Below are 24,916 nucleotides of genomic sequence, written 5' to 3'. Positions count from 1 at the left end.
AACCAATCTATGACCCAGATGCACCACAGAAGTATTATTTTGAACAATGTCCTTTGGAAGCATAATTAGTTCTTTATGCTACCAAATAAGAAACTTTGGCTAAGAAAGCAATCCCTTGAAAAGAAATTTCAAATATGGGAGTCGTATATCACAGAATGTTATCATTAACACTTTGCCTGAAATCATCTTGCTCTCTTTCTGGGTACAACAATGAAAGAGGAGTTGGAACATACTCTCATTTAGTTACTAGGCGAACAAGTCCCAATATAAGATGGGAGAAAGCTGTCTCTAACATCTCCTTGCATTCCATCTCTTTTCATATCTTAATGCCTAAATCTCTGTTCTGGTGCATCAAGCCAGATAGACAGGGAACTAGAAAAAGAAGTGAAGGGAAAAGTGCCTTATATGAAAGCTTAAAAGGCCAGAAAAGAGCTCAGTTGTAACTCCACTCTGCCCCCAATCCACAGTGCACAAAGCACATTGAAAAGTTTTCAGAGGGTGACTACTAAGGACTAAAGAAAATATGTCATGAGCAATCATCCACTGCATAGGATTGGACAAAATACACGATTAACATGAAAATAGGTAATACAAAAACATTCTTTAAAATGGAGCTATGCCCTGATATTGGTGGGTGGGGATGGGGGGGATGAGAAATAAACTACAAAAACTTCAAGTCATACACTCCACTCTACTCTCTTACCAATGATTTTCCTGGAAAACACAGACCAGAAATTATACATTTCTGCTTTGTTGAGTATTTTAATTCAAGTAAAAAACAATGTACGTGTAACAGTAAAACTCAATAAATTAATCCTAAATCAAGTTGTGAAGGCCCAAGGATATACCAATAGTAAATCTTAAGAAGGTCCTGCTTTGCTCTGGCCTCTGGGTCTTTGGTTTCTATCTAGGATTGTGGCCATGTGAAAGAACGATGTACGATGTGCTAATACATGGCCTTGTATGCCTGATTCATTCGAAGTAGATAGAGGGAAAAATGAAGCACTAGTGAAGAACAGAGGCCAGATCAAGTGAGATTCTGTCAGAAAAGATTAAGGAACACATGCTCAAATACATCCCCCATGGAAGAAGCAACATGTAGAAAAGAAACAGGAAAGAATAAACTTGTCTATCTATGAAAAAGAAGAAAAGGCCAGGCAAGCAGAGCCAGGCAATTTCATGCATGCACATGCAAGGCTGTGTCTCATTCATCTCAGCGGCCTCCACAGTGCCCACCCTGCATAGTGCTTATGCAGAGCAGGCACTTAGTCAGTATGTGTTCACTGAATGGAAACAGAAAATAGTAGTTCTCATACTCTTATAATCAGGAAGAGCCACCAAGGCATTTGGGAAGAGAGGCACAAGGCCAGAGCAATGACATATGGTAACAATGGAAACAAAGAACAAAAAAAGCAAACCCAAACATTAAAAAAATAAAAAAAAAAAAAAAAAGGTGAAGTCTTCTGAGCCAATAAATACTTCACTCCTCCCTGTGCAGAATACATAGTGTCTAATTCTAGGTATTGCTTTTAAAATAATTCACTAGTAACTACAACATGTCACAGGAAAAAAGGTAGCAACTAATGCCACAAAACTCCTATGCTGGCATTTCTTTAATTCCCTGAAGTTTCTACTACCTTTTGCTACTCCTTTTAGATCTATAAGACTTACAGTTCCATTAATGTGCTTTGCATCTGACTTTTTATGTTATATTGTGATTTCTCTTATAGTATATATACTTTTACAAGATAAGAGGAGAAAAATGTCCGAATACAGCATCAGGTCCAGTTCAACAGTTGTTAAACACTCTTTATGGAGAGACAAGCTATGAAACAAGGCACTTTCCTCTCAGATTTGCAAGTGCCTATAGCTTCATAAATCACATAACTTTTCATAGTTTTCCTAAGTAATAGCTTTCTATGTTCTCCAGTTATTTGGATAAACCAGGGAGAAAAGCTTAAGGGAAAGAGATTTTCCCACTGATTTCTCAATACTCTCTTCAGATGCTTAGGAAACCTCATGGTAGGTTTTCCAAAAATGCCTCTGCTCCAAATGAGACATTTTCCAAAGAGTTATTATGAATTATTGCAACAAGGAGACCAACTAAGTCACCTTTCTAGTATTAGAAATCAAAAACGGCAAGCCAATTATTTGTGTTGTGGGAAGTCAACCAGGTACAAAGTCAGGAAAGAAGTCAGAGTACTTAAGCTAAAAGAAAAAAAGAATTGTAACACTTCTGTGTTCTATTTTTAAGTATACATGCCCCACAAGTGCCCATATGGACCTGAATGACATGTGCAAATGCCCTAAGGTGAGTGATTGTGAAGCGGGTAGATAGTGGTCAATTCTGGATATTGTCATTACAGAAAAAAATAAATACAAGATTAAAAAACTAAAATACACTTTACCTGGCAATTAAAGTACTATTTCAAAAGGAAGGTGACCTTTTAAAGTCACCAAACAAAATGAAGGTGTTTAATAAAAAGTAATTATTATATGTTCTTAATGAGTGAGAAAAGAAATTATTTTTTGTGGTAAGTTGTTTTCCTAAATGACTTCTTTTAAAGAAAAAAGAGGGAGGGAGGGAGGGAAATAGGGATTCCATGAGTTTCAATTCTACAAATGCCACAAACAGCTTCTGAAGCTGAAGCTATGACAATGAACTTCCATGTCACAAAGAGGAAGAGGAAGTGAAAGGGAACAGTGCAGAGGAGACACAGTGACATTGCATTACAGTAGGTATTTACGTCTGCTATCCTCATCCAAGGTAAGGTCAACAACTTCTGCTGGAGAAGCCCAAGTCTGCTGAGGAGCCACAGCAGTCCATGACTGTGTCTGCCGGGTGTTGCCATACTGTGTGCCAGAGCCATGCTTCCATGAAGAAACACTCTGAATCACACCTCCTCGGGGATGAACACACCTGTAATTGAGTAAAGGAAAAAGTATAGCTAATCCACTAGAGGAAAAATACAAGACAATATGACCACACTTGTACTGAAAAATACTTTTACTAGACCTAATTATGCAATTTAATGAACCCCACAATCAATAAACCCTTCTCCTCTTCCTCATCCATGTCTGTCTGCCTCAAAGGTACCACCACTATCCTTTCATTTCTCTCCCACTTCAGCTGTAATAAGGCTGAGAGCCTTATCTCCATCAGCTCCTGAGTTGTGCCTACCTCTGTCACTAACAATGGGTTAGGTGATATTTCTCTGGACACATTCAAATCTCTATGATCTTCATAACAGGGAATATTTACTCGATCTTAGTTTGTAACAAATGAAAATGAAATAAAACAAGTAAAATCTGTCTTACAACATATTTGGGTAAATAATACTTTTAAAGTGACAGTAAAACCAAAAAAGTCTGTAAGTATTTGGTCCTGCATAAAGGATCGATTCCTTTCTCCTGAAAGTGTCATAACAGAAACACTAGGTTCACTCAGCAGAACTGCTCCTGTTTGTTTCAGTGAAAGTAACAAGGTGGGTGCACTCCCTAAAAGGACCTTTGATAGGGACAAGACTTGTCTGCTGACAAATCACACCAAGAGTTCAATGGGGAAAAAAATTGTTTCAGAAATACTGACAGCTTGAATTGAATGCTGCAGTAAAACAATAGAAGTGTGAGCCTCTTCGAGAAGTACAGAGAGTTTTGACTCATGAGAGGAAGGCAGGATGCTCAAGCTACTTACACTCACATCAAATTACTGACTCGTACTCTCTTAGCATATGGGAGAAGTAACAAGTGGCACAAGTTTCATCACATAAACTACTATAGTGGCTCCTGAGCAGCTGTTCTGAAAATTATTCTAAAATGAGCACCATGGTCTCTGGAGATGTCTAAGTTTGGCTTAAAACTACTTGCATTACCAGGTTCAAAAGAACAAAGGGTAGCAACTAACAAGAATCAGTTTAAAAAACTGTTCAAATGGGGCTGGGAAGGTGGCTCAGTGGTAGAATACTTGTCTTGCATGCATGAGGCCCTGGGTTCGATTCCTCAGGACTGCATAAGCAGAAAAAAACAAAGTGGTGCTGTGGTTCAAGTGGTAGAGCACTACACTTGAGCTGAAGAGCTGAGGAACAGCGCCAACACCCAGAGTTCGGGCCCCATGACAAACAAAACAAAACAAAACAAAAAACTGTCCAAAGATGTTGAAGCCCCCAGGAAAATGCCCTGTACCTTCGAAGGCTAGCCTGAAAGCTAAGAGTCTAAGGAATGGATCTCCTTGTGGCCCCAGAGCATAGGGAAGAACACAGATTTGTTCTGAGTGGAGATTTGTTCCTGTTAACATTTGTTAACATGAAAAACAGCTATAATCCAGAGCCTACTACATTTTCAAAGATTACCTAGTTGAGCATTAAAATAAAGGACATAAAGTTCAATGTCAAGCCCAAAACCATCCAACCCATCAAGATCAGATTAAGTGACCATGTACTCATGGAAAAATGCCAGAAAAAGAAATCAATTTGAGCGGGGTACCTGTGGCTCATCCCTGTAATCCTAGCTACTAAGTAGGCTGAGATATGGGGATTGTGGTGCAAAACCAGACCAGGCAGGAAAGTCTGTGAGACTCTTAGCTCCATTAATCACCAGAACACCCCAAAATGGTGCTGTGGCTTAAGTGCTTGCCTTGAGCTGAAAAGCTCAGAGACAGCACACAGGACCAGAGTTCAAGCCCTACAACCAACAACAACAACAAAAAGACATCAATTTGATGACTGACAACAGAATACTGTTTATTGCAGTTTTATATCTATTACCTCTTTTGACAATTCCAACAGACCTATGAGGTAGAATAGAGGTTATTATCCACACACTACAGAAAGGAAAACTGAGGCTGAGGTTGATTTGCTCAGGTCAGGTCACATTGCTTATAGTAGTGAAATAGTAGGCCAAGGAACTTCAAGGTAGGTCTGTTTCAGCTTCAATACTTTCTATATTATGTTGTCACCTTCTTAGTGTGTGAAGGATTTTTTTTGGTGAGATAGAACATATCAAGATATCAACAGAATACAAACGCAGACCTAAATTAACAAAGTAAGGTTTTCCCAGAGTTCAAAAGCTCATCTGTATATAACTAACTGAAGTAATGCTGGCTAGAACTGCATTAAGAATTCAGGGAAAACTTGGCTATCAAGAAAGTTAATGCAATCTTTCACAGAATTTCTAGTAATATCTTCATAGTAATAAAGGGATATAGTCCCAATTGTTACTCTATATTGCTCCCTAAGTAATAACACTATAATATTGGGATTTTAAAAAGGATCTCATCATGCCTCCATTAAAGGGGTCATTTTCCAGTACATAGCTACGCCTTCCTCAGTCTATAATATATTTAAAGTTCTAAACTATGCTTGGCTTTTGATAAAAGGACATTTGATAAAGGGCATTTGATAAAAGCAAAACAGATCCTATAGTGTCTGGTATAGGAAGAAGACTGAATGAGAGGTTTAAAGATCAAGTTTACTACTGAGAAAGGGCTGTGGGAGAGAAGAATGAAGAGATAATGCACTCTGTCAACTATCTAAATAGATTACTTCTGTAGTTATAAGTGATTCTTGTTTTCAGAAACCATGTTAAGCTACTTTAAACAAAAATGGGGAATCATTAGGAAGACACTAGGTATTCTGAAAAAAATGTAAGACTGATGGCACAAGTCCCAATCCTCTAAGTCTCTTTCTCTTCAAATTTTGAGATTCTCAGAAGCATGTGATAGTCTTGTCTGGTCCAAAGCTGTGTTGGCCCTATTTAGCTTTAATAAGAGGATAGTTCCCAAAAGAGAATCAGTCAGAGGTGGGGAGCTCCCTTGAAAGATAAATCCGTGTCCAGAGATCTCAAAGGCAGAAGTGCCACAATCAATTACTAGAAGTCAAGTTTTGGATGATTATTTCTACACAACAATACGTCACTACTCAACAGAATAACCATTCTGCCTAGGCAACCACACTTGCTTCTAACCATTCAAATAACTGCTAGAGTTATTTGATAACATGAGTTATCATGATAACATGAGTGACCTCTACAGTCATCAGTGACTTAGATTTGTGACCAAAACAAGGAAAACTATCCTGTTGGAAGTCAGGATAGTACTTACAGGAGGGGGAAATAGAAAAGAAAATTTGTGAGAGGAAGGTAGCACAAGAAAACTTTCTGTTTCTTGATCTGAGTGCTGGTTGCTGGAGATGACCAGTGTGCAAAACTTAAAGCTCACACTATAATGTGCTATAAGCCAGTGGAATATTATAAAGTCGTTGTGTTATAAGCCAATGAACACTGAATTTTTAATGGCTTAACTGCCTCAATCACTCTGAACAAAATGATAGGAAGTAGGTACAAGAATAGAACCAGAAGCAGCCTTTTAGCACATTTTTTAACCTTAGACACACAATAGAAAGCACATTTGTGTGTCTGTGTGTGCATAGGCACGCACGCACGTGTGCGTGAGAGAGACAGAGACAGAGAGAGGGGAGAGATAGTACTGGAGATCAAGTACAGACACTGCTAGACAAGTGCTCTTGCTACTAAACTATATTCCCCAGCTTTACTTGACACAAATCCAGAAATAGCAACAGCAACAAAAAAACAAAAACTTGCCAGATGCCAAACAAGGTAGCTCATGCGTATAACCCAGCAACTCAGGAGGGAAAGACAAGAAGAATCTGTGTTTGATGTCAACCTAGACAAAAACTGAGGCTATCAACTGAACCAACAAGTAGAGTATGGTGGTACATTCCTGTAATCCTAGGTATTCAGAAGGCACAGGTAGGAGGATTATAGTTTGAAGCAAAAAGCAAGACACTAAAAAGTAACCCAGAGCCAAAAGAGACTAAGGTGGTGCTCAAGTGGTAGAATATCTGTTTTACAAGCAAAAGGCAATTGTTATGCTCCAATACCACAAAAATAAATCAAATAAATAAATAGCTTTAAAGGTACAATAAATAGAATGGTACTGGAAAAACATTCCGAGTATTTTTTTTTTTTTTGGTCGGTCATGGGGCTTGAACTCTGGGCTTGGGCGCCACTCTCAGCTCTTCAGCTCAAGGCAAGTCCTCTACCGCTTGAGCCAGAGCGCCACTTCTGGTTTTCTAGTGGTTTATTGGAGATAAGAGTCTCACGGACTTTCCTTGTCCAGGCTGGCTTTGAACCGTGATCCTCAGATCTCAGCCTCCTGAGTGGCTAGGATTACAGACGTGAGCCACTGGCACCCGGCTCAACTATTTTTAATAAGGCAAGTGTAACAATAGAGAATTCACCAGAAAAAAAGGAAGAAGTAGGACAAGCATTGCTGTAGGTTCTGCAGAGTTGTCCCTTGTGCTCAACTTTTGTTATGCAAGCAGACCTGCATACCTTATCCCATATGCTTTTCTGTATTATGGATGGAGTAGGGCAGGAGAACATATAGCTGGTGGGGAGTTTTTTGTTGCTGGGGTTGGGGGTTTTTGGAGCTTGTACTGGGGCTTGAAACTCAGGGCTCCGGCACTGTCCCTAAACTTTTTTTTTGCTCAAGGTTAGCACTCCACCACTTGAGTCACAGGTCTACTTCCAACTTTTTTTCGAGGTTAAATAGAAACAAGAGTCTCATGGACTTTCCTGCCGGGGCTGGTTTCAAACCATCATCCTCAGATCTTAGCCTTCTGAGTATGTAGGATTACAGGTATGAGCCCTTGATGCCAAGCTCTAGCAGGGTTTTAATGCTTTGTTCTCATGCAGCATTAACACGCACAGGCATGAAACAAACTGTAAATATATTAAGGTGTTCTGTCCTTTTGGCTTTCTCCTCCCTGTACCCTCTGCACCCCGTCCTTCTTCTCCCATTCTTGCTCTTTCTTAGGTAGGGTCTTGCTATGTAGTTGGGGCTGGCCTTGAGCTTCAGATCCTCCTGCATCTGCCTACTGAGTGCTGAGATTACACACGCATGCCACCTCCCTGGATTTACTTTTAAATAAATTAAAAAAAAAAAAAAAAAGCTCCTACCTCATTTCCCAAAATGCTAGAAATTGGTAGAATGATTTCTTGCTTTTTATATAGTAAAACAAATACAGGAAAGGTTTCACAACAGAAAAGAAAAAACAAAAACAAAACAGAAAAACAGTACGCTCTGATGAACAGTTTTTGATATAGTTACTTAGCTCACTAAGTCTAAGAAAACAACATTAAAAATTAATCATTTTTGCTCTGTTCACAGAGCCTGAAGGGAACCTCTTAGAAAATATTCCTACTTACTTTTCTAACTGAAAATGAAACAAAACTTTGTGATTTTAATGAAATCTAGGTCTCCTTCCCTAGATTTTTTTAGGGTCAATGTTAACAATCGGCTCGATGGAGCTCTAAGTTTAAATACAAAACCTTCTGTGTCAATTTCATTTGCTGAGGGACAAACCAACATGAACAGTAATGACTTTAGGATTAACACACTAATTGAATCTGGTTATTCCCAAAAGCCCTGGGTATTTATCACACACCAAAAAAACCTGTCTCATAAAAGAAAGATCTATACTACAGTATATGCATGTTTCTTCCTAAGAAAATTATCAATAAGGCTAGTAAAAGAACAGGAAAAAAGACTAAGTACAAGAAAAAATATTGACATGAGAGTCATAAACTTCAGGTAAAATTAAATAGACACAGAAGAACAAGAGAGATTGGGAAAGTCTTCATCTTACTAGCAAGGAACATCTTGTGAAACTCGACTGTCCAACAATGACCATCTGGAATGATAACAAATTAGATGTCAGGAGCTCACCACAGCAATATAAGGCAGCCATAAAGGATGCATTAAACCATTAGTTCAGAAACATGCTTTCTAATCGATGACTACAAGAAACAGATGCTAAGTAGACACATCAAAATCCAAAATAAAAGAACAGAGAGATATATTAGCATGCAAGAAAAAGAACTTTATCAAATGGGAGACATATCAGAACTAGAATTACTGAGTGCAAAAGTCAAAAAAAAATTCTTCCAATATGGAGAAATAACATTCAACACAAACCAAAGCAACACAATCCCAAAGAGAACAACTCAAGGACCAAGTCTGAATTTTAAAACTCTTGGAAAACTCACAGCAATGTAGAATATCAAAAGCAAAAGTAAGAATAGGACAACTAAGTCCAAACAAAACATCTATACATGCAAATCAAATTAGAACCAAAAAGATGTTGGTCAAAACCTAAAACCTTTTTCCAAGCGATAACCCTGCCAGAAGCACATCAATACTTCATAACTGCAACCCTAGACCTGTAAAAGAAATAAATTCCAGATGAGATGCAAGCGCCTAAAGGGGCAACTCTGAAGCAACCAACAAGAAAGTCTCTTGCCTACCTGCTTCCTAGTATCTTAGATTAACAGGCTGCTTCTATACAAACAACTGAAAAATTTTAGAAAGATAGTAGTCAAGTGAGACTCCCTCTACACAATTCTAAACCAAAAGACCCCATTAAAAATCCTGTAACATTAAAATGTTATAGGACTAGTTGAAAATAATCCAACAGAATCTATGAACTCTACAATCTTTTATACAGAAAATATTAACTACCCCTGAGACTTCCAAATGGATCTGTCACCTATAAAATACGTTTCCCCCAAGATTAAAATCAATGGGTTAGAAGTAATCACAGCTTGATGCTTCATAGCTATAAAAAAAAAAGTTCCTTGAAAGTAATGTTCTCACATAAAATTGAAGATGTAGCCAGCCAGATGTGGGGCCTATGCCTGTAATCCTGGCTAATTCGGAGGTAGAAATTTGTAGGATCATGGTTCAAGGCTAGCTGGCGGGAAAAAAAGCCAACACATTACCTGAAAATAACTAAAGCAAAAAAGACTGGGAAGCAAGGCTCAAAGGTACACCTACCTAGCAAGCACAAAACTCTTGAGTTCAAACCCTAGTACCAGGGCTAGAAGCATGGCTCAACCAGTAGAGTACCTATAAATCACAAAGCATTCAGTTCAAACTCCAGTACCACTTCCCTCAAAAAAACATTAACTAATTAAAACGTAGCTAAAGTCACTTAAGTTAGTTCAGAAATGGTTCAAACACGTCTACAAAATGAATGAATCCAAAGAACACTTACGAAAAAGCCAAAATCAATGCTGATGAACATATATTAAAACAATGGGTAGCAATTTTTCCTATAATGCTTAGATGATTTTATCTTAAAATTTTGAGGTCATATAAACTCTGCCACTGATGATATCCAAAATGAACTAGCATGACTCCATTAGCATAACCTTAACAATGAAATTTGAATATCATGTAATTTTCACATGTCACAAATTAAAGGGTAGAAACTGTTCTAAAATTTCAAACATAGAAAAACAGGAGGCAGGCCAGATTTAGCCTATTACCATAGATGGCTCACTCCTACCCTAAAAAATGCAATACTTCATAAAATTGTTAACAAATTGACTGGAGTCAACTGTGGGTTTTTTTTAATTTTTTAATTATAAAAGATATGATTCTAATGCATATTTCCTTCCCAGTTGTTTATTCCCAATGTATTTCAAAGTAACATGAAAGCCAAGAAAGAATGAGGTGAAAAGCAGCGATACTTCTGCTTTAGGAGAAAAATCTGTCAAGCTATCTGTTTAAACTAAAAGTTTTAAAAACTCAGCTCTTGTTCACATACATCTATGACTGAGGTATTTTTGTTTGTTTTGGGTACTGGATTCAAAGCCTGGGTGTCATCCCTGTGCTTTTTTGCTTAAGACTAGTAGTGTTCTACTACTTGAGCCACAGCTCCAGTTCTGGTCTTTTCAGTAGTTAATCGGAAGTAAGAGTCTCATGGACTTTCTTGCCCAGGCTGGTTCTGAACAATGATCTTCAGCTCTTAGCCTCCTAAAATGCTAGGATTTCAGGCATGAGCCACCAGCATCCAATTTGAGATATTCTTAATATGAGACAATATGCAACACATTCTGAAGCTCATACCCTATCTCAATAAAGTGTTTAAGACCAAAAAAAATGATAGAATCCCACCTTTCAATGCTAGTCATACCATGAAATCCAGTTTTCTAATCTCTTATTTCCTACTTAAAGTAAAATCCACAACTTAAAATGCCAAAATACTCCCGATTAATAACCTACCTTGCATGTTCCTGAACGCCCACAATCTCTACTTCACTATCTGAAGAGGCAATATTAATTTCTTCATTAAGTGGTGCATTGCCAGATGTCTTGTCACTTGTTAGGAATCCTGGATCCAAATGACCTGAGGGAGGGGAAGGACAGAATACTAGTTTAATTTCTCAAAAACAGCAGAAATAACTCATTGACAGATTTCTCATCAAGGTTTAAACACAGAAAACAGAATAACCCTGTTAAGAGCTTGCCACAGCAAAACTATTACCCATGTCAAATAAGCTGGGGCAGTGTTCTGTTATTTAACTATATATTGGCTTTAAAAGAACAGAATACATATTCATGGCATATATTAAACACTACAGCAGACTTAAAAGTACAGACTCAAAAGCCTCTAAATTCTTATTCTTTAGAAAACAAAAATTAAAATACTTTAATTAGTATCTCCATCTAAATATATCTAGGTAAACTCAAATACCTTGCATTTTAATCTGTAATGCTTTTTGTATTCCATTCTAGTTTGCTTTTAAGTGACTTGCATAACCATCTAGAGGAGATAAAGTATTCTCTGTTCCTTAGCATTTTAGTGGAACAAAATTCTCAACTAGAAATGTTCAAAGGGATAAGTAGAATAAAAGCAATCATTAATAACTATATTTAAACTGGAATGTTTTATGCAAGGCCTAAACATACTTTATCTCTGAAGAATGCAGATCTGACAAAATCTGACTCCAAACTATCTCTAAAAGGGAAGACTAGAAGGAGATGACAATCTGGGCTCTGAGCCACTGAAACATGACCTGTATATACTACTGACAGAGTTTTCATTAGACATAAACCACACACTCTGGAAAAGCACAACAGTCTGTGACACTAAAGCATATAACTTTTTCACAAGGGTCTTTATAAAGTGCTTATTTTATGATGCAGTAAAACACATTCTCTCCAATCCTACAGAAAGCATGAGCTTCAGAGACATCTCTCAACACAGGCTGACACAGCATCAAAATACATGGTTTTAAAAGCTAGAAATTCTAGCAAGACTTTCAATAATTCAACTTATGTGTTCAGCTCTTGAATGTTATAACTAAAAAGAATGAGTTTCTAAAAGCCTCAAAGTTAACTCAAGAGTTGTAATGGATACAAACTTTTATTTACTATTTAAAAAGTATTTATGTGTTGCCAGACATGGGTAGCTCATGCCTATAAACTACTCAGGAGGCTGAGATCTGAGGATCATGGCTCAAAGCCAGCTCAGCCAGGAAGGTGCTTGAGACTCATCTCTAATTAACCACTAGAAAACCGGAAGTGACGTTGTGGCTTAAAGTGATAAAGCACTACTAGCCTTGAGAGAGAGAAAAAAAAGAACAGGGACAGTGTCCAGGCCTCAAGTTCAAGTTCATACTGACCAACAAAAAAAAAAAGACAACAAAGAAAAGTATTAACGTACACCATCTTTGACAAAACTATTTCTCTATACTTGAAAATTAACTTTCACACACATAACCCTCCCTTTGTCTCGCTACTCTTGCCAATCTGCTGAGGTATTAAAAAGTCTTATGCTTTCAGATTCCTATCTCCTTTCACTGTAACCCTTTCATAAAAGAGACAGCTCCAAGGCAAATTTTATAATTTTTTTACATTCTCTGACCCTATAAATCCATTCCCTGAGAGTCTCGCCTAAGAGAAAAGATTTAAAGAAGCAAATGTTATGACATCCAAAGATAGTTACTGTAGCACGAGGGAGAAATTTGGGGAAATGTATAATACATACAATACAAAGTATCACATGTACCACTATAACAATATATAGGTGAGCCAGATACTGGTGGCTCACACCTCTAATCCTAGCTGAAATCTTTTACACCTCTAATCCTAGCTGAAATCTGAAGATCCAGGTACAAAGCAGGCCCAAGAAGAAAAGCCCATGAGACTCTCTACCTCCAATAAACTACAAAAAAACAAAAACAAAAACAACATAGAAATAAAGCTCTGACTCAGGTGACAAAGTGCTAGCTTTGAAGTAAAAGAAGCTCAAGAATAGCACCCAAGCCCTGAGTTCAATCCCCAGGACCAGTACACACACACAGGCACACACACACACACACACACACACACACACACACACACACACACACACACACACACACACACACACACACACACACACACACACACACACACACACACACACACACACACACACACACACGTGTAGATGCAAGGTAAAACTGAAAAGCACTCAAGTTTGAATGAGATTGCTGAGGGGTTTTTTTGTTTTGTTTTGACAATTATTTCCTATTTTTACTTCTTTTTCTTCCATTGACAAAGATCCACATATGTGAAGACAGAACTGAAAAGTGAAAATGTCTCCTAGATAAAACTAGCTAGTCTACATGAGTTTGACATGGATCCTATGAGATAATCCTGCCACTGGACACTAATAAAGTACCCTGCAATCAGACCAAAGATACATTTGCCAGACAACAGTTTTATTCAGTCTAGGGTTTAAAAAAAAAATACAGGCTGGGAAGGTGGCTCAGTGGTAGAGCGCTTGCCTTACATGCATGAGGCCCTGGGTTCCATTCCTCAGCATCACATAAGAAAAAAGCCAGAAGTGGCACTGTGGCTCAAGTGGTAGAGCTCTAGCTTTGAGCTGAAGAGCTGAGGGACAACGTTCAGGCCCCATGACCAGACCCAAAAAAAAAAAAAGAGGTTAAAAAAAATAAAATTTGGGTAAGTCTAGAATTGGTAAATGTAGACCCTTGTTCCTCTCCCCTCCCCCCATCCTATCTTGGTGCACATTGTTCTAACTACTTCTGGGAGGGACTAAAGATAGACTTTTTCTTAAGCCTTCAATTTGTCCATCATATTCAGTAACTCAAGCAAACTTCATCATTTACTTCAGTTTTATATTCCTATAAGTACTGGTTCATGGCATGCTACAAATTATGCTACATAAAAACAACCCACCGCACTGTGGCCCTAAACCATCTATACTAGAAAGATGGAGGTCTTTCTTGAAGATTAAGTTCTTAGCTTAGAATTCAAGAACGATGGTACAAGTCTATAATTGTAACCCCAGTGCTCAGGAGGGTAATATAGAGTGATATATAGCTGGGGATGCTGTAACAGTGAAACCTACTCTCAAAAAAAAAAAAAAAAAATTGAGTACCCTACATAGAAAAGGAATGTTCTGCGGGCTAGAGGGTAATCAGGGAGGGTAAGCTCTCAGGAAGGATAAGGCACAGGTAATAAGTAGCACAAGGAATGTTTTGTTGCCTTCAGGTGAGTTTGGTGAAATGTGGGATAAATCGATCTGAAAGAGAAATGAGAACAAGGCTAGTAACATCAACAGAACTTGGATCATGGAATCTAGACTTGATCTTGTGAACAGGAAAGCCACTGGAAGATCTTCATGGAGGACTGAGTGGCATGATCTGGCTTACTACCTTCAAAGAGCTTTGTTTTGAAGTATAGAAATCAGGGCTGGGAAGGTGGCTCAGTGGTAGAGTGAATCAAACTGACATCAAGACAGGAAAACTAAAGGCAAGTCAACCAGTTAGCCTGTTTAACTTTCCTGGGTGAGAAAGGACTGTGCTGAACTGGGAAAGACACAAAATGGTGGATTAATTAACTAATTAATTAATTTTGTGTGTGTGCATGTGTGTGTGTGTGTGTGTGTGTGTGTGTGTGTGTGTGTGTATTAGTGATGCTGAGAATGAAAGAACATAGGAACTTAAAAAAATGCTTATGTTTCTGATTGAGGCAACTAGCATATACTGCCATATAGTATACTAATGAAAGCAGAAGGTAGCTGTTAATGTGTTTTCAAGACATCCAACAAGCTGTTAGATATCTGTTCAAAATCTCTTTGGTCTAGAAAATAAACAAACACTTGGTAAATCCTCAGCAGTAGTGTAGACAAGAAAATCATTCATAAGAGTGAAGGAAGCATAGAATAGAATCTAGATGAATGTGATTAGGGGCTGGGAGATGGCTCAGTGGTAGAGTGCTTGCCTTGCATGCATGAGGCCCTCGGTTCAATTCCTCAGCACCACATAAACAGAAAAAGCCAGAAGTGGCGCTGTGGCTCACGTGGTAGAGTACTCCTTGAGCTGAAGAGCTGAGGGACAGTGCCCAGCCCAGAGTTCAGGCCTCACAACCAAAAAAAAAAAAAAATAGATGAATGTGATTAAAAAAGTTATAAACAGAGGAAAAGAAGCCCAGAGCAAACGAATATCACAAAGGTGCGATGTCATGGACACTAAAACACATTTCTAGAAGGATGTGGTTTATAACACTCAACTGAGGGGCCAAGTAAGAAGATCTGACAGAACCCTATAGGAACTGAGATACAATGATCACAGATGAACCTTGAAAAGGGGAGTCTCATGAGTGAGGGCAGAAGCCACTGTAGCAAAACTGAAGAATAATGGAATGAAGACAGGACAAATTCTAAGAAGTCTGACTATAGGGAAATGAGTGATGTGGTACTGAGAAACTGATTTAAGAGAGAAAGATGTAGGGGCTGGGAAGGTGGCCCAGTGGTAGAGTGCTTGCCTTGCATACATGAGGCCCTGGGTTCGATTCTTCAGCCCCACATAAGCAAAAAAAAGCCAGAAGAGGTGCTGTGGCTCAAGTGGTAGGGCACCAGCCTTGAGCTGAACAGCTGAGAGAGAGCACCCAAGCCCAGAGTTCAGGTCCCACAACAGGCGAGGAAGGGGGCAAGAGGGACAGGGGGAGAGCGAGAGGGGAGGAAAGGGAGAGAGAGGGAGAGGGGGAGGGAGAGAGAGGGAGAGAAAGGGACAGGGAAGGGGGAGGGGGGAGATAAAGGTGTATATGCAATGCATAATATTTGGGGCTTTTTTGTTGTTTTTGTGTCGGCACTAGGGTTTGAACTCAAGGCCTGGACACTGTCCCTTAGCTGGTACTCTACCACTATAAACCACAGCTTCACTTCTGGCTTTTTGGTGGTTAATTGGAGATAAAAGAGTTTCACAGACTTTCCTACCTGGGCTGGCTTTGAACTGTAATCATGAGATCTTAGCTTCCTGGGTAGCTAGGATTATAGGACTTAGGCACTGGTGCCCAGCTACATGTCTTGTTTCCTAAAAATGTTGGCATTCCTACAGTCTTCTAAAAATGAAGCTACTCTTAACCACAATTTTAAGATTCTAATCATTTCTAAATTACACCATCCATTCTATTGTACCAATACCATCAGCCTGTTCCTTCTTGGGTATTATTCTCACTCACTGTCATGCACTGATGCATTAATGGTTTTACTTATACTTACATTACTGGTACCTGACTTAGTCTCTTTCTTTACACTTGAAAATTCTGCTATCAAATAAAGACAACCCTGAGATACCACCTTACCCCAGTTAGAATGGCCCACATCCTAAATTCAGCCAATGACAAATGCTGGAGGGGATGCAGAGAAAGAGGAACCCTATTGCATTGCTGGTGGGAATGTACACTTATACAACCACTTTGGAAAGCAGTCCTCAGAAAGCTAAATATTGACTACCCCTATGACCCAGCCATACTACTCCTAGGCATCTATCCTGAACAAAAGGAGCCAGGATACCAGGACACATGCACCTCCATGTTTATAGCAACACTGTTCACAATAGCCAGAATCTGTAAACAACCCAGATGCCCCACCACAGATGAATGGATCCAAAAATTGTGGTATCTAAACAAAATGGAATATTATGCAGCCATTAGAAAGGACAAAATAATGGCATTTTCAGGGAAATGGATGGAACTAAAAGAAATCATGTTGAGTGAGGTTAGCCAAGAGCAAAGAGACAAATGGCACATAGTCTCCTTGATAAGTGGATGTTAAATCCAAAATGTAGGTGATACGACAAAGTTAACAAGACTTGAAAAATAAAGGACTTCTACTCATCTGGTCGAATCACTACTAAATAACCCCATGCTGCTGATCACATATATGGTATATATGTGCACAATGGAGGAAAACTAGGAGGAAGATACAGAACTAGAGGGAATCAGGGAAAAACATACAACAGTGGGACCCATCATCTGCACTGGACATTGATCAAAATGAACTAAGCAACTCAATGGCAGCGATGGGAGGGAGAACGAGTGGGAAAGAGGGAACAGCTGATGCTATGCAAAAGGAAAGGAATGCACATATCACCCGAGGTAGAAGAAATAACTATACTGTCAAAGTGCATAGAACTCATAAATGTTACAGACCATGATAGACAATTTGCCCCATGAAAGTCAGAATGTGTTTGTGACTTTAAGCATCACTATCCCACAATACTGTGAAATTTGTGAAATTATGTAATCACTTAATCACAATAAAGAATTTGCAAAAAAAAGAAAAAAAGAAAATTCTGCTATCATGAATAGTTACTATATGTGGACAAACACCTTAAACTGTGCCTACTCACTAAGAAGCAAGGAAGGAGCTGAGCTCCAACAAGCACTTAAAGTCACTTGTAATAAAGGACTCACATGATCTAAAAATAAATAAATCTACCCTGATCCTAAAAAAAAAAAAAAAAAGTGAATTCAATTAAACTTAAAAGGCAAATTTTAAGAGTCACTATTGGTAAAACCAAACTCTTCCTTCTTAATCACTGGATGCTTTTAAACAATAGTAATTATATAAAAGCAAGAACAGGCAGGGCACCTGTGGCTCATGCCTGTAATCCTAGCTACTCAGGAGGCTGAGATCAGGGGATTGAAGTTCAAAGCCAGCCGGGGGAAAGAAAGTCTATGAGACTCTTATCTCCAATTAACCACCAGAAAACTAGAAGTGGCGCTATGGCTCAAGTAGGAGAGTGCTCGCCTTGAACTGAAGAGCTGAGGGACAGCATCCAGGCCCAGAGTTCAAGCCCACAACTGACGAGAAAGAGAAAGAAAGAGAAAGGGAAGGGAAAGGGGGAAAGGAAAGAAAGACAGAAAGACAGACAGAAAGAAAGAAAGAAAGAAAGAAAGAAAGAAAGAAAGAAAGAAAGAAAGAAAGAAAGAAAGAAAGAAAGAAAGAAAGAAAGAAAGAAAGAAAGAAAGAAGGAAAGAAAGAAAGAAAGAAGAAAGAAAGAAAGAAAGAAAGAAAGAAAGAAAGAAAGAAAGAAAGAAAGAAAGAAAGAAAAGAAAGAAAGAAAAGAAAGAAAGAAAGAAAGAAAGAAAGAAAGAAGGAAGGAAGGAAGGACGGACGGAAGGACGGAAGGAAGGACGGACGGACGGAAGGAAGGAAGGAAGGAAGGAAGGAAGGAAGGAAGGAAGGAAGGAAGGAAGGAAGGAAGGAAGGAAGGAGAAGGAAAGAAAAGAAAGAAAGAAAGAAAGAAAGACAAAGAAAGAAAGAAAGAAAGAAAGAAAGAAAGAAAGAAAGAAGAGAAGAAAGAAAGAAAGAAAGAAAGAAAGAAAGAAAGAAAGAAAGAAAGAAAGAAAGAAAGAGAGAAAGAGAGAAGAGAGAAGAGAGGAGAAGAGAGAAAGAGAGAAAGAAAGAGAGAAAACAGAATCAGTTAATTCATAAGCATTTCTGTGCCCAGTTCTATCACAATTCTAATTCTAATTTATTTGATAGGGCTATTTTGTGACATGTTTCAGTTATCAGTACTTCTGGAAAATCAGTATCCACTAAGTGACCCCCTCATCCTGACCTACACTTCCAAAGCTCATTTCAGAAGTAGAAACATCACTGAAGGGGCTGGGAAGGTGGCTCAGTGGTAGAGTGCTTGCCTTGCATGCATGAGGCCCTGAGTTTGATTCCTCAGCACCACATAAGCAGAAAAAGCCAGAAATGGTGCTGTGGCTCAAGTGGGAGAGTGCTAACCTTGAGTTGAAGATCTGAGGGACAGTGCCCAGGCCTAGAGTTCAGGCTCCATGATGAAAGAAAGAAAGAAGGGGAGGGCAGGGGAGGGGAGGATGGATCACTCTACTAGTACACTTTTACTTTTTAAGAATGGAAAAGGGGGCCAGGTACCAGTGGCTCACGCCTGTAATCCTAACTACTCAGGAGGCTGAGAACTGAGGATCACGGATCAAAGCCAGCCCAGGCAGGAGGAAAGTTCATGAGACTCTCCAAATAACCTCCAGGAAACGAAGCGGTACTGTGGCTCACGTGGTAGAGCTGAAGAGCAGTTCAAGAACAGCACCCAGAGTTCAAGCCCCATGACAGACAAGAAAAAAAAAAGAATGGGTAAGGAATGAAATTCATTGTTACATTTGTTAAATTTTATACAAATTACCCTTAACCAGTATTTGAGATTCTTCTGACTTAACTCATCCAATAAAGATCCAAAAAGTAGTAATTACTGTACCATTTTCAGTCCTAGATCAATCCAAATAATGTTAGCAGAGTAATTGTGGACATGAAAATTGCAATCTGAAAGTCAAGTATGTTGGTGCATGTCTGTAATCCTAGAACTCAGAGCTGTCTCAGAAGATCTCAAGTTCAAGGTCTACCTGGGCTACACAGTGAGTTGCAGGCCTGCTTGGGTCATGATCAAGATTGTCTCACAGAACAAAAATTGCAATCCAAACATGGCACTTAGAACTGTTACAAACCCTGCACTACTTAGTTTTAAAGATATGATATAAAATAAGGGACAAGATAGTGATGAAGGTGTTTAGTCCAAACTCTCAGGTGCATGTTAAAAACTCCTACACAGGAGGGCATGGTGTACATACTTGTAATACTTGGGAGACAGAGACACAAGGACTGCAGTCCAAGATCATCCTGGGCAAAAGCTATAAAACTCTAGCGAAAGACTAAAAGCAAAATGAAGGGACTGGCAAGAGGAAGGAAGGAAGGGAGGGAGGGAGGAGGGAGGGACAGGGAGGGAGGGACAGGGAAGGAGGGAGGGACAAGGAGGGAGGGAGGGAGGGAGGGACAGGGAGGGAGGGAGGGAGGGGGGGAAGAAGGAAGGAAGGAAGGAAGGAAGGAAGGAAGGAAGGAAGGAAGGAAGGAAGGAAGGAAGGAAGGAAGGAAGGAAGGAAGGAAGGAAGGAAGGAAGGAAGGAAGGAAACTTCTTTCACTCTTCAAGGAAGGAAGGAAAGAAGAGAGGAAGAAAGAGAGGGAGGGAGGGGTGAATTTTTGCCACATTTCCTATTAGAGACATTAGAAAATGAGTCATGCAAATAGCAAGTCAGCTAAGCAAAAAATAAAAATTATCTTGCCTGGTGCTGGGGGCTCATGCCTGTAATCCTAGCTACTCAGGAGGCTGAGATCTGAGGACTGTGGTTCAAAGCCATTCGAAGCAGCAAAGTCCATGAGACTTATCTCAAATTAACCACCAGAAAACTGGAAGTGGCACAGAGGCTCAAAGTGATAAGAGTACTAGCCTTGAGTGAAAAAGCTCAGAGACAGTGCTATGCCTTGAGTTCAGGCCCCACAACCAACAAAAAAATAAATAAAAATAAAATTATCTGGTCAAATAAAATAATATTTATCGAAATAAACTTCAGGAAATGGAAACAAGAGGGTTTTTTTTGTTTTGTTTTTGTTGTTGCTGTTTTTTTTCTTTTCTTTTTGTCCTGTTTGTTCATTATCTTCTTGGAGGGTAAGAGGGAACACAGAAATGGAGGGACAAAGAGTGAACAAAGAGTAAAGTGCAGCAGTGCTACTCACTAGACACTATGTTGAAAATGAAACACACAACTTGTGGGTGAGGCAGGAGTGAAAAACTGGAGAGAGTGAGCGAAGGGGTGACATCCAAAAAGAAATGTACTCTTTATCTGATTTACATAACCGTAACCCCTCTGCACATCACCTTTATAATAATAACAAAAATAAATAAAAATTAACTTGAAAAACATGAAAATTTAACTTTAGCAAATTCACTAAGAATGTTATGCTCTGCAACAGGCATTTGGGAATGTCTCTTCTCCTGCATCTGTTTTAGACTAGGGACCATTAGTCCTTTCTTCTCAATGTAACCACCTTCACCTTCAAGCTCCATTGCAGAACTTGAAATTCTGGGGCCTGTGGGCCTTTTCTGTTCCTACCCCCACCTCACTATATAACTTCATATGAACCCAAGGGCAGAACAATACCTACATAAAAGTACACCAAAAATGCTCTGGTATTCTGCAAATGCTGTCTAAAAACTGTCTTTTCCAGTTCTAAGACAAAAACAAGCTCTGTAAGAAAATACCACATTTACCATATATACATATACATTTATATACATAAATGCCACAATTACCATATATTAAACAAAAATAAAGCAGAGCATTTATATTTAGCTCTTACAGCAACAGGCTATCTCTGAGTAGATACTAGCCCATGTAGATCTTTAAAAATAACTTCTTTCACTCTATGAGAAAGTTCCAAACTTTTTGTCCTCCCATTACAGACACATAAATAAATCAGAAACAATTACCAAGATAGGGAGGTAGGCAGATAGGCAGAGTAGTAGGAGCACAGCAACAAAACAATAACTAAATTATAATGGCCTTTTGTCTTCAAAAGAAATGAAAGTTATTTTGGAAATCTAGCAAGAATAAGGTCTGACCACAATAGATAGGTATCTACCCCAAATGTCCAAACTCTAAAGCTAAGGACCCTTGTCTTGCCATAGACTTCAGAACAAATTTGATTTAGTTTAATCCCTAAAAGGGGAAGGGAGAAGAAATCTGAAGGTATTTGCCATTCACAGTCCTTGAAAAATAAATACGAAATTAACTCAAAAAAAATATAAAAAAAAGCTCTGCATCTTTGCAATATACTGGACAGGAAAGCATCAAATTGGATGACAGCAGTCGTTACTTACAAGTAAAGATTCAAGTCTTAAGTCATTGCTCCTTTAGCTTTAAAAAATGCGAATTATTGGCCAGGCGCCAGTGGCTCACGCCTATAACCCTAGCTACTCAGGAGGCTGAGATCCGAGGATCATAGTTCAAAGCCAGCCCAGGCAGAAAAGTCCATGAGACTCTTATCTCCAATAAACCACTAGAAAACCAGAAGTGGTGCTGTGGCTCAAGCGTTAGAGCACTGGCCTTGAGCTGAAGAGTGCCTTGAGCTGAAGAGCGCAGGGACAGCGCCCAAGCCCAGAGTTCAAGCCCCACGACTGGCAAAAAAAAAAAAAAAGTGAATTACTACTTTGTGTTTATTCTTCCAGGAAAAACATTACAGAAAACTTAAAACTGGGAGGAGGAGAAGTGGAAAAAAAAAAAAAATACAACTCCAAAAGTCAATAGACTCTACATTGTCTCTGATCTGTTATATTTCTGATCATATTATAAAGTCTAGCTAGCCCCAATGGTTCATGCTTGTAATCCTAACCAGAATGTTGAGATATGAGGATTGAGGTTCAAAGCTATTAGACAAGAAAGTCTGTCAGGCTCTCACCTACAAAAAGATATATGGTAGTTTCCTAAATATACTGGATCCAAGAGCTACCTAGGAATTATCACTAAAAAGAGATTCCCAGGCCCTATTTCAGATTTACTAATATAATCTTAAGGAGAAACAGAAGATTTGAACTTTTTAGAGGCACCCTAAATTATTTCTGTATTCAGACAAAGCTGATGGAATACTACTACTTCAGGGAAGGACAATAAACTAGAAATCACTGACTGACACACTACACAGTTCCTTACTGAGTCTACTTCAGCAAATTATTATTAGCCTAATTCTGGTTACTAGGAACTTACCATGTGTTTGCTATAACCTGTACTAAGCACTCTGTATGTTAGTTCACTTATGATATTAACAACCTTTAAAGTAGTGCTAATTTTACTCCACTTTTGTGCTTTGCTTTCTCTAATGCTTCTTTGTATGACCCTATCCACCCAGTGAAGTTATAATTCCTGAGCTTTTTGTTTTAATTTTTCCCAGTGCTAGGAAAAAACCCAGGGTCTGGCATATACTGAAGTGTTATCTGAGTTACATCCCAACCTTAAGATGCTATTAAACATAGTTTAGAGCCAGCCTAGTATTTCCAATTAACTAGCAAAAAACTGGAACTGGAGACATGGCTCAAATGGTAAAGCGCCAGTAATAAAGAAGCTTAAGGAGAGCACAAAGCTCTGAGTTCAAGCCCCAGTACTGGTAGACACAAACCAATAATGATGGTGATGATGATGACGATGATGATGATGATAGTACATTTTACTTACATTCCTATAATTACATTGTCATATTTAAGTAAAAATGACTTTGAAAGAGCAAATAAATGGCTTTTTTAATGTTCAACTGAGATTATATGCTAAGCCAAACCTATACATTTATATTACAATAAAACTTGTGTTCTCTCTATATATTATATTCCAGGGATGTTATATATGCATATACCAAGAGACACATACAGGATATATGACTTTTTTTCTGTGTGCGTTTGCGCATGTGTGTGTGCGTGTATGCGCATACCAATATTGGGGCTTGAACTCAGGGCCTGTCCTTGAGCTTTTGTGCCCAAGGCTACTACTGCCTGAACAACACTGCCACTTCTGGCATTTTTGATGGTTAATTGAAAATAAATAAGACTCTTATGGACTTTCATGACCCTGGTAACGTAATTCTCAGATCTCTCAGCCTCCTAAGTAGCTAGGATTGCAAAGGTATGAGTCACCAGTACCCAGAGTGACAAATCTTAATAACAGTATCATTTAAAAATAGGACCCCTGCAGGTCCAATGAGAGAATATTCATATAGTTGAACATTAAAAGGCAGAAGAAAATGAACTAGTCTCACATCTAACGATTATCAACACTTGCAAAAAGCTACAAAGAAATATGAAAATACCAAACATTAAATACCAAATTTGGGTTATTTACTGAGTAAGAAGGGAAAAGGAGATTTTCTTTTCCCCCTCCCATACTTTTGCAATTTTTTTTTTTGTTGTTAGTCGGTGGTGGGGCTTGAACTCTGGGCTGGGGCGCTGTCCCTGCGCTCTCCAGCTCAAGGCGAGCATTCTACCACTTGAGCCACAGCGCCACTTCTGGTTTTCTAGTGGTTTACTGGAGATAAGAGTCTCACAGACTTTTCTGCCTGGGCTGGCTTTGAACCGTGATCCTCGGATCTCAGCCTCCTCAGTAGCTAGGACTACAGGCGTGAGCCACTGGCGCCCAGCTTACTTTTGCAATATTTTATATCTTAAAAAAGATGGTGGCAGTTACCCAAGTATCAGGTTTTAAATTTTAAAAAGCTAACTATTACTTCCCTAGGAGTTCCATATCCATGTATTCAACCCACTATGAATGAAAAATACTAGGGGAAAAGTTATATTTGTACTGAACATATATACACTGTTTGGACATTATTTCCTAAACAATATAACAACTATGCACAAAGCATTTATAATGTAATAGATATTTTAAGTAACCCAAGTAAGACTCCTGTGAACCCAGCTACTGAAAAATTTAAGAGAATTCAGAGAACTATGATTCGAAACCAGGCAGAAGAGTCTGAACTACTCCATCTTTAAAATAGCCAGTAAAAAGCCAGGCTAGAGGCATGACTCAAGTGGTAGAGCACCAGCCAAGCAAGCAAAACTGAGTGAGTACATAGCACTGAGTTCAAACGCCGGCACCAGGGAGAAAAAGCAATCCAGAGATGACTGAAAATACACAGAAGATGTGCATACTGGGATTTTGATACCCACAGGAATTCTGTAATTAATTTTTCATGAATTGGTTCATGAAACTATACTTGAACCTGAATGTGATTACTATCCCTAATGCTAGTAGCTTTACTGATATTTAAGACTTCAAACCTTAAATTATTTGGCTGAATCTAATGAAATTACTAGGACTAATAATGGTGAGGATATGAAGGGAAAAAGATATACATTGCTCGTGGGAATATAAATTAGTAAATTCAAATCAATATAGAGGTTCATCTAAAAT

The 24,916-nt window shown here is 38.8% G+C and overlaps 1 protein-coding gene across 4 annotated transcripts in view; it reads right to left on the bottom strand.

The window, feature by feature from the left end:
- Positions 1-287: 287 nt before the first annotated feature.
- The window catches only part of CUNH18orf25 (chromosome unknown C18orf25 homolog), an 89,037-nt gene continuing 64,408 nt past the window's right edge, over positions 288-24,916 (bottom strand). For all 4 annotated transcript variants that reach the window (XM_042675103.1, XM_042675102.1, XM_042675106.1 and 1 more), the window contains 2 exons: positions 11,087-11,210; positions 288-2,920 (listed from right to left, as the gene is read on the bottom strand). In XM_042675103.1, the coding sequence (XP_042531037.1) occupies positions 2,731-2,920; positions 11,087-11,210 (314 nt within the window). In that variant the 3' untranslated portion in view covers positions 288-2,730. The remainder of the gene's footprint in view (positions 2,921-11,086; positions 11,211-24,916) is intronic.

Source organism: Dipodomys spectabilis, unplaced genomic scaffold (genome assembly GCF_019054845.1).
Source record: "Dipodomys spectabilis isolate Male_0828 unplaced genomic scaffold, ASM1905484v1 ptg000024l, whole genome shotgun sequence".
NCBI lineage: Eukaryota > Metazoa > Chordata > Mammalia > Rodentia > Heteromyidae > Dipodomys > Dipodomys spectabilis.
The sequence above is the reverse complement of the archived record's forward strand: the minus strand, read 5'-3'. Positions and strand labels throughout refer to the sequence as shown.